Source organism: Haliaeetus albicilla, chromosome 11, assembly GCF_947461875.1.
Source record: "Haliaeetus albicilla chromosome 11, bHalAlb1.1, whole genome shotgun sequence".
NCBI lineage: Eukaryota > Metazoa > Chordata > Aves > Accipitriformes > Accipitridae > Haliaeetus > Haliaeetus albicilla.
The window spans coordinates 1,517,862-1,535,566 of record NC_091493.1 but is presented as its reverse complement, the minus strand read 5'-3'; the positions used below and the strand labels follow the sequence as shown (position 1 = coordinate 1,535,566).

At 38.9% G+C, this 17,705-nt stretch overlaps 1 protein-coding gene across 4 annotated transcripts in view; it reads right to left on the bottom strand.

The window, feature by feature from the left end:
- The window catches only part of MYPN (myopalladin), a 79,075-nt gene that overhangs the window by 15,064 nt on the left and 46,306 nt on the right, over window positions 1-17,705 (bottom strand). For all 4 annotated transcript variants that reach the window (XM_069795740.1, XM_069795743.1, XM_069795741.1 and 1 more), the window contains 4 exons: window positions 16,568-16,684; window positions 15,456-15,825; window positions 13,911-14,498; window positions 11,318-11,465 (listed from right to left, as the gene is read on the bottom strand). In XM_069795740.1, the coding sequence (XP_069651841.1) occupies window positions 11,318-11,465; window positions 13,911-14,498; window positions 15,456-15,825; window positions 16,568-16,684 (1,223 nt within the window). The remainder of the gene's footprint in view (window positions 1-11,317; window positions 11,466-13,910; window positions 14,499-15,455; window positions 15,826-16,567; window positions 16,685-17,705) is intronic.

Sequence of the window (17,705 nt, the reverse complement as noted above, 5' to 3'; positions counted from 1 at the left end):
ATGTCTCTTGCTGTGATATGTGAAGCTTCAGACCAACAGCCAGCTTCAGTTTTTGACACCAAACCAATGTTTATCCTGGGCATGATGGAGCACTATAGATACACCTGAATGGACTTTGCTGGTAGCAGATGTTGCCTCGCTACACTAATATAGATAGCTGCAAGAATATCTTGCTTAAGTCATTATAAACTGTATTGTGGGGAAGCTTGTATTACCATATGTAGGCCTGTAGCAGTAACCAAAACGGCTTGCTCAGACCTGGATTTATGCAGTTTGTAAATCCAGAGCTTGCATTCCTGCTCCTGTTGAAGGGCACTGACATCTCTGAGAGCAGGCTTATGTTTTATTCTACTTCTGTGGCAAGTTTGGGTCTTCAGAATCTCACTTTAATCTGTCAGATAGTGCTATTACAGTGGGTTTCATTGCTTTGTTACAGGAAGGAAATGATCTGTGGCTTGGAAGAGAAATACTTAAGCAATTCCAAAAGTATAAATAGAATTTTAGAAACTGGTGAATAGTAAATAAGGAGGTAGCCTATCCTTAGATATATTCCATTTGCTGAAAAAGCAAGGTTCAGAAAATGCATCTTGTCTGAAATCTTACAGAAAGTTAAAGAACCAGCAAAGATCCCAAATCACTGGGACTTAGATCCCTGATCATTAAGCCATTCCATCATACTGCTGATTATGCTTATGACCAGTAGTTCCCAAACAGTAAGGAGCAAAGATGGAGAGGCAGCTCAAAATTTTAGCTGACAAAGCCTTCTGATTTCTTCAGGAGACCAAAGAGACAGAAATGGCCAAAGGTTGAGAGGTTACAGGGAGTTCTGAGGAGACAGAGGTCTGTGAGACTTGGGTGTGAGAGGCAGAAAACATGGCAGGCACAAAGTAAAAAAAGTTGGAAGTTGCCATGGTGGAATAAATACCTGATTTTGGTACTGTAATGGTAGATGTTGTCTATCGGTCTCTTCATCTAAAGTTTTGGGGGGGGGGGTTGCTGTAAGGTCAGGTCTAGTAAAGATTAGCTATGGTAGGAAAAGGTAGACAGCTCAAAGCAGGGAGGAAAGGACTTTGATGAATGAACTCTCTTTACTGGAAACTGAGTCCTCCTTCCACTCCTCTTTTCTCCGATGCTGCAGATCTGTTCTTCCACACAGCTTTGGAGCCGTGCCAGTAATTACAAGGTAACAGGAGTGTTCACAGGGAGCTTAGATCGCTGGGTCCCCCCTTCAAGATACCTTCCTTACCTTTAATGCTCTCCCTCCACTCTGACAGGGACACTCTGCTCTCTGATACATTCTTCAAAAGTACCGCTGCGAGTACAGCTTTGCCAAGCAGGAGTTTTTTGAGCCTGAGGTCTGTAGAAGTGTGCCAGCCATGCGCCAAAGGGTGGGAGCCAGCCACTAGGTGGTATCATCCACTCTCTTAGTTGGCTTTGTTTGCTCTGTGGGCTGGCCAACAGCTGGTGATCAGCAGACAGCCTTATAAAGTTTCGTCTCGTTGAGCTTTTTTTTCTTTCACGCAGCATGTCTCAACAAATTGCTTTAATAGATCAAATTCTAATCTCAGTTAAGCCAGTGTAAAACCGAAGATTCTCTGATTTCTGACCAACCAAAGCTATCATTTTTACATTTAGATGGCCAGAGCTGGTTATAGTGTTCCAAGGGAAAGTTAAGCAATCAGTCTTTTACCCTTGATACTGAGAAAAGGCCTATGTGTTTTTAGGAAGGAAGAATCAAGTAAAAATCAGAGAGTGACTACTATGTTCCAAGCAGCAGCCATGTCACCAAAATGTACTGCAGTCACACTTTGTTTCTAGAGTCTCCCAAAAATTAAGGAATTCAAACCTAAATACTTTGTTGCAAGCAATGTACTGAAGAACATATTTAATATATGTGGAGCTTTGTTTCCTTCCACTTCTTTGGGAACTTACAATAGTTTCCTTCATGTTGTTTAGGTAGTTCTTGGCAGCAGAGAGCAAAATCCGTGGCAAAAAAAATTGACCTACTGAGAAAGGATTACCTTGAGTGTCTGAATTTTCCAGTAGGACCTGAAGATAATATACGTAATTCTTCTAAGAGTGAATTTGTTGTCAGGGATTTCACATGCTGTGTCCTTTGGAAATGTGGAGGCTAATTAAGGATTAATTAAGGTAGGGGTAATCTCTTTCCCTCCTTCCCTTTCCATCATCTAATGATTTGTTACAGGAATAAAGGTCAGGGCAATGTAGCAAGTATGGTACAGAGAATCTCATTTCTGCCTGTTTAAACATGTTGCTGTTTCTTGTGTAATGAACCTCTCAAAAATTATGTAATTATTTCTGGATATTGGTTATATGACAGCATAGTTATAAAGCTAAATGCATTGTTTTGCATACATGTTTCTCATTTATCATATTTGAGCACTTCTGAGCACTGTTATTCCCTTTGTAAAGATAAGCTATTTTTCAAGTGTTATATATGTTTAGAGGGCAACAGAGCTGCTGGACAGAGTAGGTGAAATGACTCACAAATTGGTTATCTCAGAAGCTAGACACAGTAAGTCTGCGAAGAATTTTTGCTTGGAGAAGGCAAATCTGAACTCCAGTTAGAGTAGAATGAGTGGGGATGAAAAGTGTTAAAACTTCTCAGAGTCAGATAGCAATCTGAAAGCAGTAGTCTAGAAGACTAGAAATTGGAAGAGGGCTTTTGCAAGAGCCAACACCTTTTAGTTTTAAAGCGCAACATAATAAAGAACAAAGGAATAAAAATTAAGGGGGCCTGCATCTGCTTCGCATACAAAACCGTTCAATCTGTGTAATCTGGAGGTCAGCAGACCAGTTATTTACTGCCCTGTGAACCTTACCAGCACTTAACATCATTCTTTTATGGCAGTACATAAATCTGCCACTGGACTATCTTAGTTGTATACAGTCTTCAACTTTATTGAGCTATAGGCATGTTTCATTAGACCTACAAAGCATGAATGTGATTACTTTTTTCAGAATGATGTAGCTAATTTCTAGATCAAATTTTTCTTTACTTCAGTTTTCTGGTGACTGTGTCAAAAGCAGGTTTTGGAAATGAAAATTGCTAATGACAAGAATAATGTTTCAAATTAAAAAGGCAGTATTGTACTTTTAATACATCGTTAACTGTATAGTTGAAGACTGGGGAATCATTGCTTGGTCCCTGGAGTGAGTTTTTCATCATATGGTGTTCTCTAGCAGAGGGAATTAATGGGGCTAGGAAGGCATTACCATTATACTTTCAAGGCATCATGTTAATGAGTAAGGTGTTGACTCCAGAACAAAATGCTACAGAGTGGAGTTAAAAGGCGATGAAATACTGCAAGCTAATGGAGAGTCCAGTATTGTTTATAGATAGTTGAGTTTAGTCAGCAGTTCTTCATACTGATTTTTTTTTTCAGCTTCATTGCGGTCCAAAAGAAGTCATGGTATGTAATAAGAAATTAATAGTGTAGCGTTGCCGTAGCCATGATGGCTTACAGATGGAAACCAATAGGTAGAGACAATTAACGCCTTTTATTTCCTCTACTCCAAAGGTACAGGTTTGTCTTAAGTTGTCCAACCAACTAACATAAATTAAACTTAAAGGAATTATTTTCCAAACTGTAATTAACCTCATGTTTCTTGCGTCTGTTTTAGCTCTGAAAAAGTTTTCTGTGAACACAGTGTATCAATTTTTTCCTGACTGACGTGCTGAAGATACTAACTTCTTACAAACTTTACTTCATTAAGAAATATGGACATTTCTTCCTTTTCATGACTGCTTGCAGAAGAAAATATGATAGAGGAAGGGATGCATCTCATGGGCCATTTTGAAGTTAATCGTGGACAGGTTTTCTCTCACATTTCTTGAGTGTATGTGGCTCTGGATATATGTGCCTACACAGAAAAAGGTTTAAAATAAAACCAGCAGTTTGTCAGAACAAATGCATATTGCTCTACTATCAACACTGGGCTGTCATTACTGGCAGCTGCTTCTCTGCCCATGGAAGGCACGAGTCATTGTGTTTCCATGCAAACACAACAGTCTTTGGCTAAGAACTGTGCAGGCTGACTGCATGTGTTTGGACTGGTCATTTTAAGGAGTTATATTCAAAAATATATTTTAAATCAGAAAATAACAAAGTTAAGGTTATCACAGCCCCAAAGTTTTGCCTGTGTGTTGTGTTCATACTTCAGTCTTTGTCTTTCTAAATGTGTCGTTCAGTGTGCGTATATATGCTTATATAAATTTACACACCAAATTTTAACACCAACATACATAGACTGAAGTTATTACACTAAACTTCTTATAAAGAACAGGAATCTCTGAAATAAGTGGAAATACACAGTTGTATAGAGAATAAATATAATCTTGGAGTTTTTTTGCTTGTTTGGAAAATTTTCTTCTAGGATTAGGAAGAACAGAAAATCGTTGTTAATATGGCTTTCTGAAGAACTGTTTTTACCACATAAGCCATAAAACTATTTCTGAATGTGATTACATAAGTGGAGTAGGGCAAAGTGTTTGTGGTTGTGGTTCAGACAAGTATTTCGTAAAGTGTCACACAAAGAACAAGTCAACGTGATCACTGGGCGCAGTGTTAAAACTAGGCTGCAGTTCAGCATACTGAGGAGACTAGGGGAAAGAATACAAAGGTTCAAGCTCTGGTTTGGGGTCAAAAATGTAGGGTTTCAGCTGCTTTTTGGCAACTTTTCTGGAACATGAAGTTTTTACAGACAGGAATTCACACACTTGTTTAATATAGTAGCCAGATATTTAAAACTGTGCTATCTCCCAGCTAGAAAACTGTAAAATTCAAGCTCCTATCTAGAATTGTAAATGTTCTGTACAAATTAGAATATATATGACATATATATATATATAGTAATTGTATGTAATTATCTGTATCTGTATATGCTGAGTAGACTGCAACTTTTGAAACCTGGATATTTCACAAACATGCATTAGCAAAAGAGGAGTAGGCAGTGGTTGTTGCATTAATATTGTCAGGGTATAGCTAGAAGGGTAAAAGACTTAAAACTGGCCAGACCAAAGCGAGGAAATGTGCTGGTGAATATGTGTCTTAAGCAGTTCTGTACCATTTTTCTCTAGTCATTAGTAGCACCCTGTGAGCGAGCTGCGCGATGTTATTGCCACAGAGACATGTAGTGTATTCAGTATATGGTTTGACAATGTAGCTGAACCAGTTTAGTTGCCAGCTTGTGCTAACAGCAGCATTCCCCCACTTCCCTCCCTGCTCATACTTATATGTTCCCACACATCCCTCCTGCCATCACTGGCGGTCATCCAACGCCACAGTGACCTGTTCTGCAGGAGTGAGCTAGAAGAAAGTTAACTCAAAAGGAAAAAAAAAAAAAAGTCGTACAAGTTCTAGTGGAAATTTGGGGCAGATGGAGAAGTGAAATGCAACTTCTCTTCTGGGGAGTTGCTAGCCTTTGCACTGCCTTGGCAATATTGTGTGTGCTGCTGGATGGTTGTAATTTGACCAGTATGGCAAACAAAATCTTCTCTCAATGCAAGTCTTGTTGAAGGTACAGATTGACATAATTTTGTCTTGGTGATCAATCTGTTTGGCCCCGTCACCATCACTTTTTGAGCACCTGGCAGCAAGGCACCCTTCAGGGCAGGGCTGTTACCTGCATTTTACGTATGGGAAACTGAGGCCTAAATAAGCTAAGTGACCTCTTAAGGTAACATAGAAAATCTGTGACAGAGCAGAGAGTTGGATCATGGTCTGCTAGATCTTGAATCAAGTAATCTAGCTCCTGGGCCATTCTGCTACCTGTGAACCTTTTTGGCAAAAAGGGGAATTGCACAGACTGTAGTAATTCCTGTAATTTTCTAAGCATCTTTGTGTGTAAATATATGTTCTAAAATCCTGGATCTGTTGAAGTTAAAACCTATCTTGCTGTTGACTTTAGCAGGATTCAGATCTTAGTGAAAATATGTGCTAACAGTTAGTAGAAGCTTGTAGCATCAAAATAATCTGATGTTAGCCTAGTAACCCATGGAAATTACCACAAATAGAAAGGCTAGAGGAACTTTATTGGAATGTTGATTCTCATATACTGTATGAAAACATAATTCTGTTTGCCACTCATTGCGAGCTCCAGACAAATTTCCCAATTTAATCCCAGTTTTGTAACTTCTGCTAGATTGGCTTTTTGGCAGAATTATTCTATATCCAGTTAACAGTTTATCTAAGAAACTGGCATATATTGCATCTCAGCATCTGTTTCCAAGTTGTAATAGTCCTTGGCTTCAAAGTCTCATCTAGGCTACTCTGACTGAAATCTTCTGTTTGGATTCTCTCTCCTTCCCACCCCCCCAGCCCGCCTCAACAGTGGGCATCAAAACCCAACACATCCAATGTGCATGCTTTTCTTAACACTTATCATCCCCCATGAAGAAGTATCACTGAAGCGCCTTCCTTCTTGCAAATTATGTTGGGCTGTCTTAAATGCCACAAGGCATGAATATCACGCTCTCCAAATGTAAACACAAACCCTTGAAGAGTCTAGCAAGTCATCTGTGGTACACAGCTAGACAATATTCGAAATATAGTTCAGCTCAAAGTGATTGAGCAATAGGAAAACAGAACAGAAAGCAAATGAGGTTTGCATCTCCAGCTCCCACAGACTTCTCAGCTGGAGTGAGTGGCTTAGGAGTATGTGTGAAAGCATGAGGAGCTCGGGTTGCCTTTCCTAGGTGATGAGTTCTGCAAGCCAGGATCTTTACCAGGAATACCTGTCTCTAGTTTGTTGTTGATTAGATCTAGGTCTTGAGAAGACAGCTACAAGTGGTTGTTCAACTCTTCATTCCCACGATTATTGGGAGTTTATACCTATTCATATCAAGATCTGGTAATTTGTCTTGGTCAGGTTCTTAAATCTCTTCTCATTTCTAGTACAGAGCAAACAAGCTTCTGTGAGGACTCCTTGTGGTTTAACTCCCATCCTTAGTCCAAAATTGCCTACATTGGCTGACCTTTGAGAGACGCTGGTGAAGCTTGTTTTTGAGCAAGATTTTTGGAGTGATTGAATTAAGGAATTAAGTGTAATTCTTGTGCTCTAGGGAACAGAGTTCTTGGTGATTCTTGGGACCTTTCTGAGCCTGACTGCTTAGTATGGGAACTGTGAGATGATTCTGTTTGATCAGCATTGGGGTGTTAGTGATGATGTGGCCTGTGCGATGAGTCAGATTCTGCTTATGGTTTTACAGGCCGTGGTTTTTAATGGTCTAAAAGCTTCTGGACAAACCCTGCATCTCTTCTGCTCTGAAAGTTCTTATAAAGTATTCCCTAGCAAAAGTAAAGAATATTCATGTGAGGGCTGTGCATAACTTTCTAAACAGCTGTAGGTTTACTCTTTGTCCTAAAAATAAGGCAGTGACCATGCTGCTATCTGGGTCTTACATAAGACACAACCAACCAGCATTGCCACATGATATTCTTCATAGTAAATGACACAGATATGTCAGCACAGTTTGTAGTTCTTGTAACCAAAAGGTATAAATTCCTTTATTACTGTATAGGATTTTGAGGTTTAATTACCTCATCTTTCTGTTTTATATTATTTGTATAGCAAAATTTTGAGGAGGTAATATCATTAATTTCCAAGTTTTGCCTGTAAAACTGAATTTCCTCTATTTATAGTCCCATTGGTGAAGCCTGTAAATGTTTTCAAATACCAGGGTAAAAGAATCAGTTTGCATTATACATTTATATTTTTTTCCATTTGCCAAAATCCCCCCAAATTCTCCATCTGCCCTTTTCTCCCCACATGTCTTTTTGTTTCTACATGACATGTACTAACTGAACATTACCAAGATATTTTACTTGTAAGGAAAATAAAAGGCCCAATGGACTAGACTGACAGATTTTGGGAAGCAGAGATAACACTGGGTGTACTCTGCTTTCTTCAAATGGTGCAGTAGCCCAGACACTCACTGAAGTTATGAGACTTGGATGCTCTGTTTCACAGGATTTCAACCTCGGCCTCCAAGAGGAAGCTCTGCGCTCCATGCTAATAAAACATTATGGGGGTGGAGATGAGTGGACAGGGAAGTTCTTTGTCCTTCTTATCCTCTTTCGCTTTGCAGAAATACTGAAACATCCCCTACAGCAAGGACAAGAATCTAGGTGTTTGTCCTAGTTGCTAGGCAGGAGCGTGATTCTCTTTTTCTCTGTCTCTCTCAGTCTGTCTATGTTTCTTTTCTCCAACACGAACTGGAAGAAAGGATTCTAGCAGCTTCCTCAAACAACCCTAACCATTAAGCTGAAATGGTCTCTGAAATGTCCTGCTAAAGGAAGGCCTGTTCTACACTGCCTGAAAGTCTTAAGTTTTATTCATTGAGCTGGAGAAGGTGAGAGAAAGGCTCGGGTCTCCTGTTGCGGAAGCCGTTCTGAAAGGTGGAATTTCCAGATTTTTATCCTGCTGATAAAGAATGCTTAATTATTTGTGCAACCTGGGACAGCACCAACAATACACGTACCCACTGGCAAGGAGTTAGGCTGTCCTTATGGGAGTTAAGTTACAAATTTGACTGTCTTCAGGCCAAGGAAGAAACTGAGTGAAGTCTCCTATATTCCAGGATTTGTCCTAACCTGTTCCTGCAATTGCATAAAGCTAATCCTCATTTAGTGTATCTTCTGTTTGAAAGAACTGAGCAAATCTGACTGAAGACATTTGGTAGAACCGAACCACATTTTTTTCAACACTCCTAATTGTGATGAAATTTCACCTGGCAATATAGCATACTACCATCTGCATAAATGACAGGTATGGCATTTTTTTCTGGTAAAAATGACAGCTTGTTATTGCATGTACTTGATCAAAGTTGCAGCTAGAATCTTAGCAAAATCATGTTTGTATTTCTGTCAGCACTGCATGATTATCATAGCTGTAGAAGACCAGAGACTAATCTGTTCTGTCTCATGCAACATCAGCGAAATTACCAACTATGTTCTGATTCTGGATTTCTTTATTGTTGGTGATGAATGATGTACTGGATGAAACAGAAGGAGTACATCTGGATTATTAGATATCATGCTGAGTGCATAATGCTGACACTTAGGAAAATCTTGACTTGTAAGCTAAACACTTTTCATACGGAAGTCAATGATAGATTATAAATAGAGCACCAGAATGTAAATCACTCATGTTCATTACTGCACTTTATATAGTAATATAAGACAATAACAGTACTTTAAGGCACAGACTTGTCATCTGCAGCTTTCATTCTGGATGATCCCTACATGCTCTGCAGATACTGTAAATGAGACCAAATGCTGCTATTGAAATACGGGGTTACAATACAATTTGCTAAATAAAAATACTCCATAGGACACATTTTATGAGAAGGAATTTTTAAAATAGCATGTAGAAAATGCAAAGAAGCCAACACTTTGAGATTCTTATTGAATGCTGTACTCCATTGATTATGCAGTGATCTCTCACACGGAGGAGAGAGTTGCATTCGTATTTATGAGAAAGTGAATGAGAAGCCCCTCCCTACCATTATAATAATCAATTTAATGCAGATACGCTATATATAGGTTGAAAATGTCTCCTTTTTGATTCTGTGTTAATTAGGAGGAAAAGGAAAAAACAGGACAAAATCTATGGGTGTGAATCCAGCACTCCAACATATTATTCTCACGATGATGACTGTTATATAAATGGCAAAGCAATAGGAATTTTGGTAAATACTATGCATCCTCTCATCTCTTTAAATAATCACTGCTTTCACTGAGAAGAAAACTCAGACTCGAATTTGCTAGAGTCAGTCTGAGCAGTGGTTTTCCTCAATGTGGAAGAATAAAATCAGAAGTGATTAAAGGTGGGAACTCAGGGGAAAATGAGGGAACTTTTATTGAGCAATCCTAAAATTGTTTTGTAGTTCATTACCGTTGGCATTCTGATTACCATAACAATTAGAGAAATGACAGCTTTGAAGTTTTCCAGTGTTTGGGGGATTTGGGAATCAAGATTTTGGTTTGCTCTCATACAGAATAGCGAATAAGTGTATAAATAACTTTTGCTGTCAGCAGATAACTTTGACACTAGTAGTGATCATTGTTTCTAAAGGGGTTATCATGCAGTTAACTCAAAAGACTGATTGGTATTTCACAGTAGCGCTCTAAATAATTTGTTTTACTACCATAGCAAGCACAAATTGTAACACTTGTGATTCATCTGCAAAACATACCGCTTGCCAGTTGTTTTACTCAAAGTGCTTTGGCAGCGTGATCTGTCAGAAAGAAAGGTCAACAGCAAAATTAAAAAAACAGGGATTACACTGCAGTTGTCCACAGAGGGTAATTTGCTCCAGAGACTCCACGGCTTTTTGCTTATCTTTGCATGTTCTCTGTCAGAAGGGCTAACAGACGTTGCGAAGAGTTCCCTTGTTGACGACAGATCAGGGTAAACCATTAATTGCTGTGTTAAGCCTGAGCTGGTGGGACAGCTGTGGAGGGCTCTGTGGCCACAGTGAGAGTAGCATGATCACCTACAGACAGAACAGCTCTCTAGCAGTCCTTAGTGTGTCCCACTGTTACCTGAGGGTGGTTGAACCTGATTTATAGTGATTTCAACCTCAAAGTATTATTTCATTTTTTATTTCTTCTTCACTTTCATAGGCACTGCCCAGATCCAGTGAATTTATTGATTCCAGTTAAGAATGAACTGATATTTAGTTCCTTGAACTCTGTAAAAGGCTTGTTATTTTGCTAAACTCTAATAATGCTAGGCCTGAAGTTTGGTGTATGCCAGTAACAGCTACCAAAAACTTTGTTAAGTTCCTCACAATTCATTCCTGTCAATTCATTTAAGTTGGGAGATTTAGAAAAATAGGTCAAATGCTAAAAATTACATTCTGTATTTTAGTTCAACCACAGAAAAACTAGAAACCTTTTCTTAACCAGTTTGATTACTTCAGTCCTTAATTTGTGTTAAAAATATAGTGTATGAATGTGTATGTGCACAACGAGTTGAGCAACTTGTAAAGTGAAAAAATGAAATCCAATGTACAGAAGCTTCCATGAAAAGAAGAAAGTTTTACATTCCTACTGGTCTGTAATAGAGATGATCAGAAATTAAAAATGCTACTCAGCCACAAAGTAAACCCTCTACAGCTGCATCCCCTCATACTTCCTATTTAAAGCTCCCGTTTGCTATTCCAAACCAGTACTTGCCACCAAAGCTCACTCCACAAAGTAGCATAGCTGGTCAACTGCACAATCCACAAGTCATAATACATGTCTTGTTCATGTGTAAAATTTATTTTAATAACACTTGATTTTCTTACCTGCTGACTACTTTGTTGATTAACGTCCTCTCTGAAATGCAGTTTTCTTTCCAGGTCCTTTACGAGTGCAGCTTTATTTTCCCGAATAGAATCATCTGTTGCTAACGGCAGAGGCTTCACATTTTTCTTTGTTAATCCCTGGGTCGGGCTATTAAAAGAAAATTCTGATACTAACATGCAGCAACCAGTATATATTTTTTTTGTCACCTGTATGATATGATATGTTGCACTTCAGTTGTCTGGAAGAACCTACTATTTATTTACGCAGAAGCCAAAGCACAATATGGGATTTGATTTTTTGATACTATTTTAATGGTGCATCCCATTCCCATGCCGGTAGGAATTAAGGACACACATCTTAAAGAGAATAAGCATTATAATACTGTAATAAGCCTCTAAGTTCCATTTATATTTATCGTGGAATAATGATGTCATAATGAATGCTAAAGAAATGTATATAGGTATTACCATAGGTATACAATTTGTACATTTTACTGGATCAGGCAATAATTTAAAATTTAATACATTTCCTCATTGATCTTTATCTCACATCTTCATTGATCATTTACTCTTTCCATGTACTTTTACTTCTTTCATTTCTGTCACCCTTTTATGGCACCTAACATCAACAGTTCTTTTTATTTTCATTTTATAGATCTAGTCTGGTTTATTTTAGTAAGGTTTGAAAATAGTTACATTCTTAGATAGGACTGTCAGGAGACTGTGAGAGCGCACCACTGAAGCACAGCAGCAGCACACTACTAGAGAGTCTGCAACGTTCCAGTAGTGGGATCACAGGACTTGGGTTCTTAATAACAGGGGGTTGTCGTGGTTTAACCGCAGCCAGCAATATCCTGAGCGAAATAAAACTAGTAGCTTCCTAGCTACTAGGAAGACAGTTAACTCTATCCCGGCTGAAACCAGGACAGTATCCAGGTAAAAGCTATAACTGATGATTGCTGTGCAAGATACCTTCCTTTTGTTGTTCCATAGACATGGTGATCTCTCACTGCTTTTGTAACCAGAGTTATTATAATTGATAATGCCAAATAAGGAAGCTGAAACTTCAATAGATATTCACAGATTAGCACAGATACTGTTCAGGTTCCTTCCTGATCTTTTGTGCCCTCACTTTTACTCTCTCCCATGTAGAGCTCCAGTTATGTGGGAATTCAGCTCTGGGCTGGGACCCAGGAAAGATGAAATGAAGAAAACAATATTTAACTACTCTACCTGGTAGGCATATTGTAAGGATTTATTTGGTAATGCCTGTACAGCAGTTAGAAAAAGTAAAGCACTTTGCAAGGGTTAAGTGTCATTAATGCAAAGAGAATAGTGCTTGAGCACTTGTGCACCAGCTCTGAAGGGGAGGAAGGAGAGTGGATGAGTAGTTGCAGTTGTTTTTTGCTTGCTTGTTGCCGTGTTGTGAAAGCAGGCCACAGGCTTGAGATGGGTATAGTTAAAACCTTCACTGTGAACCTTATAACTTTATTGTGTATGCCTGCCCGTGATGCCAGGGCCATGAAGGCCTCCAGGCATGTGCCACAGGGTAATGGCAATTATGTGGCTGTGCTGGGCCACTAGGAAGTCTGTGAGTAGGAGTGCAGTAATGGTTTGAAGGCAGGGCTTCTTGGCACACAGAGTGGTGAATGCTATGTATACAGGGACACTTTTTTTTTTCTGTTATAATTACAGATTGGTTGATGTAGTATCAGCAGGATAAGTAGGAGATTGTGACTTACTGATGGCTATCACTACCTTTAAGTGTACCATTGGTAAAAGGTGGAAATACTCCTTCCTTTATGCAGAATTTGAAGTTCTATTAATAAAAAATTGTATCAATCTGCTGGCGCTAGCCATGCTAACACAAGGTTCACATAGTCCACAAAAGGGATATTAATTTCAACTCTACTAGTAAAGAAGGAACTCTTAAGGCCACGACCTTTCCAGTACATCATCATCCTTACTCGCTTGTATGGTGGTGGCCATTTTGTCACAGAAATCATGCTGGCTGTCAATTAAAATGTTTATGTGCAAACCATTAACTTTCCTGAGATTTCTGGGGGACTTTAAATATAGAAAGTATTGCAACCAGGAAAATACCTTTACTTAAGTTATTTCTTAGGTTTACCTGGACTAAGAAATAACTTACATTATGAGGTACCTTTTAAAACTTTACTTGTTGCTTACAATAGGTAAGAATGTTTTTATAGTTCATACAGGCAAATGGTCTTAGAGTGGCTTACCCTGCAACGTCATGAAATCTCTTTTCTCCCACTAGTACAGTCTTACAAATCTCTGAGCCCCCAAATTCTTCTATGTATATACCTGTTTATACACTCATATTTCTCTGTCTTGAATTTATCTTACCCTTGATGTATCTTATTATAGAAGCTACTATTCCTTGCTTTCTAAACTGAATGTAAATGTTAGATGAAATGACCAGAATATATGAATAACTCACTTTTCTGTTTTATTAATTACTTGCATTTCAGTAAGCTCCCCACTGAACCCTTGAACAGAAACACATCTTAGTTTTCCTTTATGAGTATTTCTTGTCCCTGCTTCTGCGCATATGTTTTATGCTACTTACGTGGCTGGTGTACTTCTGGGCAGTCCCATAGCATTGGTTGATGGCACAGTAGGAAGCGAAGGCAGAACAGCACTAAGGAAAGCTACTGGATTCTGAATCCGGCCAGTTGGGGAGATAGGAGCAGGAGTCACACTCTGTGGCTGAACCTGTTTTGCACTAGATGTAGAAAGTGTTAATGGAAGCACCATGGATTCTTTAGGGCTTGGTAGAGACTGTTCACTTTTGCTTGTAAACCCTCCTGAAGACCTTGATTGGGCAGGTGGAGGATTTCCTGTGAAATTTTCCTTGTTATTTGTTCTTTGAGTTCCTTGAGGGACATTGCTGAATGTTGTAACTGAGGAGCTAGAACTGGAGCTGGTAGGCGGTGTGGTTTGTGATGGTAGGAACTGCTTAGGTCGGGTATAGCTGAATGCTTGCGAAGCAGAAGCTTTGCTTTGTTTGTACGTAGTTGAGGTGGACTGTGGATGGAGTGAAGTAGCAGAATTCAGTAAAGCTGTGTTGAATGACAGTTCTCTTGTAGATATCTGATGCACCTGCTGTTGTTCAAGCAAGACCTGGTTGTGGAGCTGTTTTAACTGGGTCTGATCACTGCATATAAAACAAAGATGAGCAAAATTGGTCACGAGCCCTGAATGTGCTGGCTGACTACATTTCCATAAGTGAATTGGAAGAGAATAGTTCTATATCCTGTGATACAGTAAAAGGTAGGGGAAACCCCTACATGACATATTCTCTTAACATTATGAGAAGAGCATAATATTAGTTTGCTACTAAACTAAACTTTTCCTTCTTCTCCCCTTCTTTGCCAGAGGCACAAAAGATTTTTGTTTGAACATCATTTGACTGAAGGTGATTCTTACATTTTAACACATGAAATGTAAATATAAATCTTACTTGAAGGTATTTAAGGGATAGCATTGTCCAGTTCTGCTCTGTCACCTTAGTACTACTCTGCTTGTATAACTAAGAGTAGGATTTGGTTTATTGGATTTTAAATGAGCATTTGTAAGCCAGATTGCAGTTATTTAGCTCCTATTAAAGTGGGTTCTGAAACCAGCATTTTGGCTAATAATCACACAGGTGCTTTTTAGACCAAGTGGTTTCACATTATCAAACATTTCTAAGTATTTTATCTGTTTTAGGAGGAGATTATGTTTTTGAGACATAAAAGTCATGAGGCATGGCCTTTGGGATTACAGTTGCTAGCTAGTTGCTAGCCCATACTATGTATAAGACTACATATGTCTGGTTTGGGCAAAATTGCATACTCAGAGTGAGATATAATTGGAGAACATGCTTTTATTTTACATATACAGAAAAAAATATCTGAAATTGGAGAACACTTTTCCCAAGAGGCATACAGAAAAAAATATCTATCTCTGTAGAATATGTATTTCTAAGAGCATGGTTAATTAGGCCAGCACCATGTGATACTGTCTTTTTTGTTCTGCGTTTGAGTTTTTTGCTCTAGTGCAATAGTGTCCTGGTCTATAAATACTAAGTACTATCAGTGATGTTCCTGAGAGTTAGAATCCTTTTACTTACAGCTTTGGTTTAGCCAATACTGGGGGGGGTTCCTTGGATGGCGATGTTGGCTCTGGTATTTTCATTGGCTGTCCATTTATCCTCTCTTGGAAATAGTTGGGTCTGATTTGGTTTGTAGCACCAGGTCCATCCTCTGATGATGATTCACTTCCTTTATCATCTTCAGGCAGCTTGAAGTGCACACGGAGACCTATCTTGGAACTCGATCTGGGTTCATTGTGGTTCACAAGAACACCTTCAAGTTTAGGTTTGGGTGTTTGATTTACTACACGGGGGGAAGGAGTGCATGGGGGAGGTTGATGTTCAGCAGCAATTAAGTTGATTGAGCTCATTGGGTGAAGGGTAGCAGCATTACTAGTGTCTTCAGAAGCTGAAATAGCAAATATCCAAGTTTCGGTGATATGTAAATATCATAATTATAGTGAAATGAAATCAGAAAAGTTACAGTTGGAAAAACTCACTCTGATGTCCTTCCAGCTGTTGGAGTGAGTTCTTTGACCTCATTTATTTAACAACAAATTCCCTTAACAAAGGAAGATTGTAAAAGTGGGGGGAAAAGAGACACAGTTCTAGTTTGGAAGATCCAGCAGTGGTCTTCAGCCATGTGCCTTGTGAATTCCACTAGCATCTTTGAAATACAAACTTTCTTTTCAGAGAATTCTTTAACTTTTTCATTATGAAGAACACTGCCAGAAGTTGAGCTGAATTGGAGTCAACAGTGTACTATGCTTTTATGTACTGTACTTTGCTCACCTAACTGCTTAGTGCCTTGGCAGCATAAATCACGTAGGCAGTATGAAAGAATCTGTTCTGAGGTTTCCTCCTTTGGGCTCTGCACCAAAAGGTTATTGAAACAGCAAACTAGACAGTCCACAGAGATTCCAAAAAGGGCTATTGCCGAACTCTTGAGGTCAGCAAGAGTTGTGTTTTTGGAAGGGCTGTGTGGGATTCATTCCCTAATGTTCCTTGTTCCTTCACATTTCTAATTGGGGAAGGACATTTTGAAAAGACATAGCAATCTGTATGTTCGATAAGCAGCCTGGACTGCACAGTGCAGCAGGTGGCTCTGCCTTGTATTTACTAGCAAGCAAAGGACTAAAACAAACTCTTACCTTTGACAGTTAGGTGAGCTATACTAGAGACTGTGCCGTATTTATTGCTTGCAGTACAGGTGAAACTGCCAGAATCTTCTGAAAAGACTTCAGCAATAACGAGAGTACAAATTTCCTCTGCAAAGCATCAGAGCAGTGTTATTACTTGCAGTGAACATGCATTGGACAAACACACAAAGCCTTCACTACCCTCAGGGACATTTCCTTAAGGTTTTCCACCTTGCTCAGTTTGATTTTAGTTTCATCAGTATTATCAATTTTGGCAGCCTTTGTGTGCAGCAGCTGTTACCAGCATTGTCTGCAGCAACTGGTACCCTCTGTGCTCCAGCATGCCCAATGAAAGTGAAGAACAGGTGTCAGCAGTGTTTGGAAAACATTAGAAAATGTTTTCCTAATCACGTGAAGTACAGACTTTCTCTCTGAAGAACTTAAAATTTAATTTAGAGAAATAGAGTGTACTCTATACCCACTACTCACTAAAATATATGTATTTTTATCTCATCAGATTGAAAGATTAGTTATAATTAACTAGGAACAATTCAAGTGGAGTCACTCTGTAAGGTGAAGAAATACAAAACACATACATATAGGCTGGCATTTTCCAAAAGTACCAGTGCAGATTTGCAGATAGAGGGGATTGTGCTAATTGTGCTTAAAGAAAGTTGCCTTTTCACTTCTTTGCGAAGAAGACTAATGGGCACCAAAAATGTACTAGCAAAATTGTACTAGCAAAAATTAAATTCCTTCTTGAAAAGTCAATCTGGAGTTATGACATTCCTGTCTGACGAGTATCTGACATATCCAGGCAGCAGTACCAGCTAACAAATACCTAAGGTGATAGGATTTTAAATCTTTCATTTGGGTGGGCAGCTGGGATGGGGAGGGAGAGTAACATCTAAAGTGGATTGAAATGTGGGCTGATAACATTTCTTCAACTAGTCAGTGACTATTTTGCTACCATTTTGCAAGAAACTTTCCTAAAACCCTACAGGATTAATATTTTACGAGTATTTCTGTAGAAGACCATACCGCACTGAACTCGATTGTTTCATGTCATTGCTGAGGAAAATCCAGTAGCAACAAAGAGATTATTTGCTAACAACTATGGAAGAATAATAGTTTATTATAGTACTAGGAT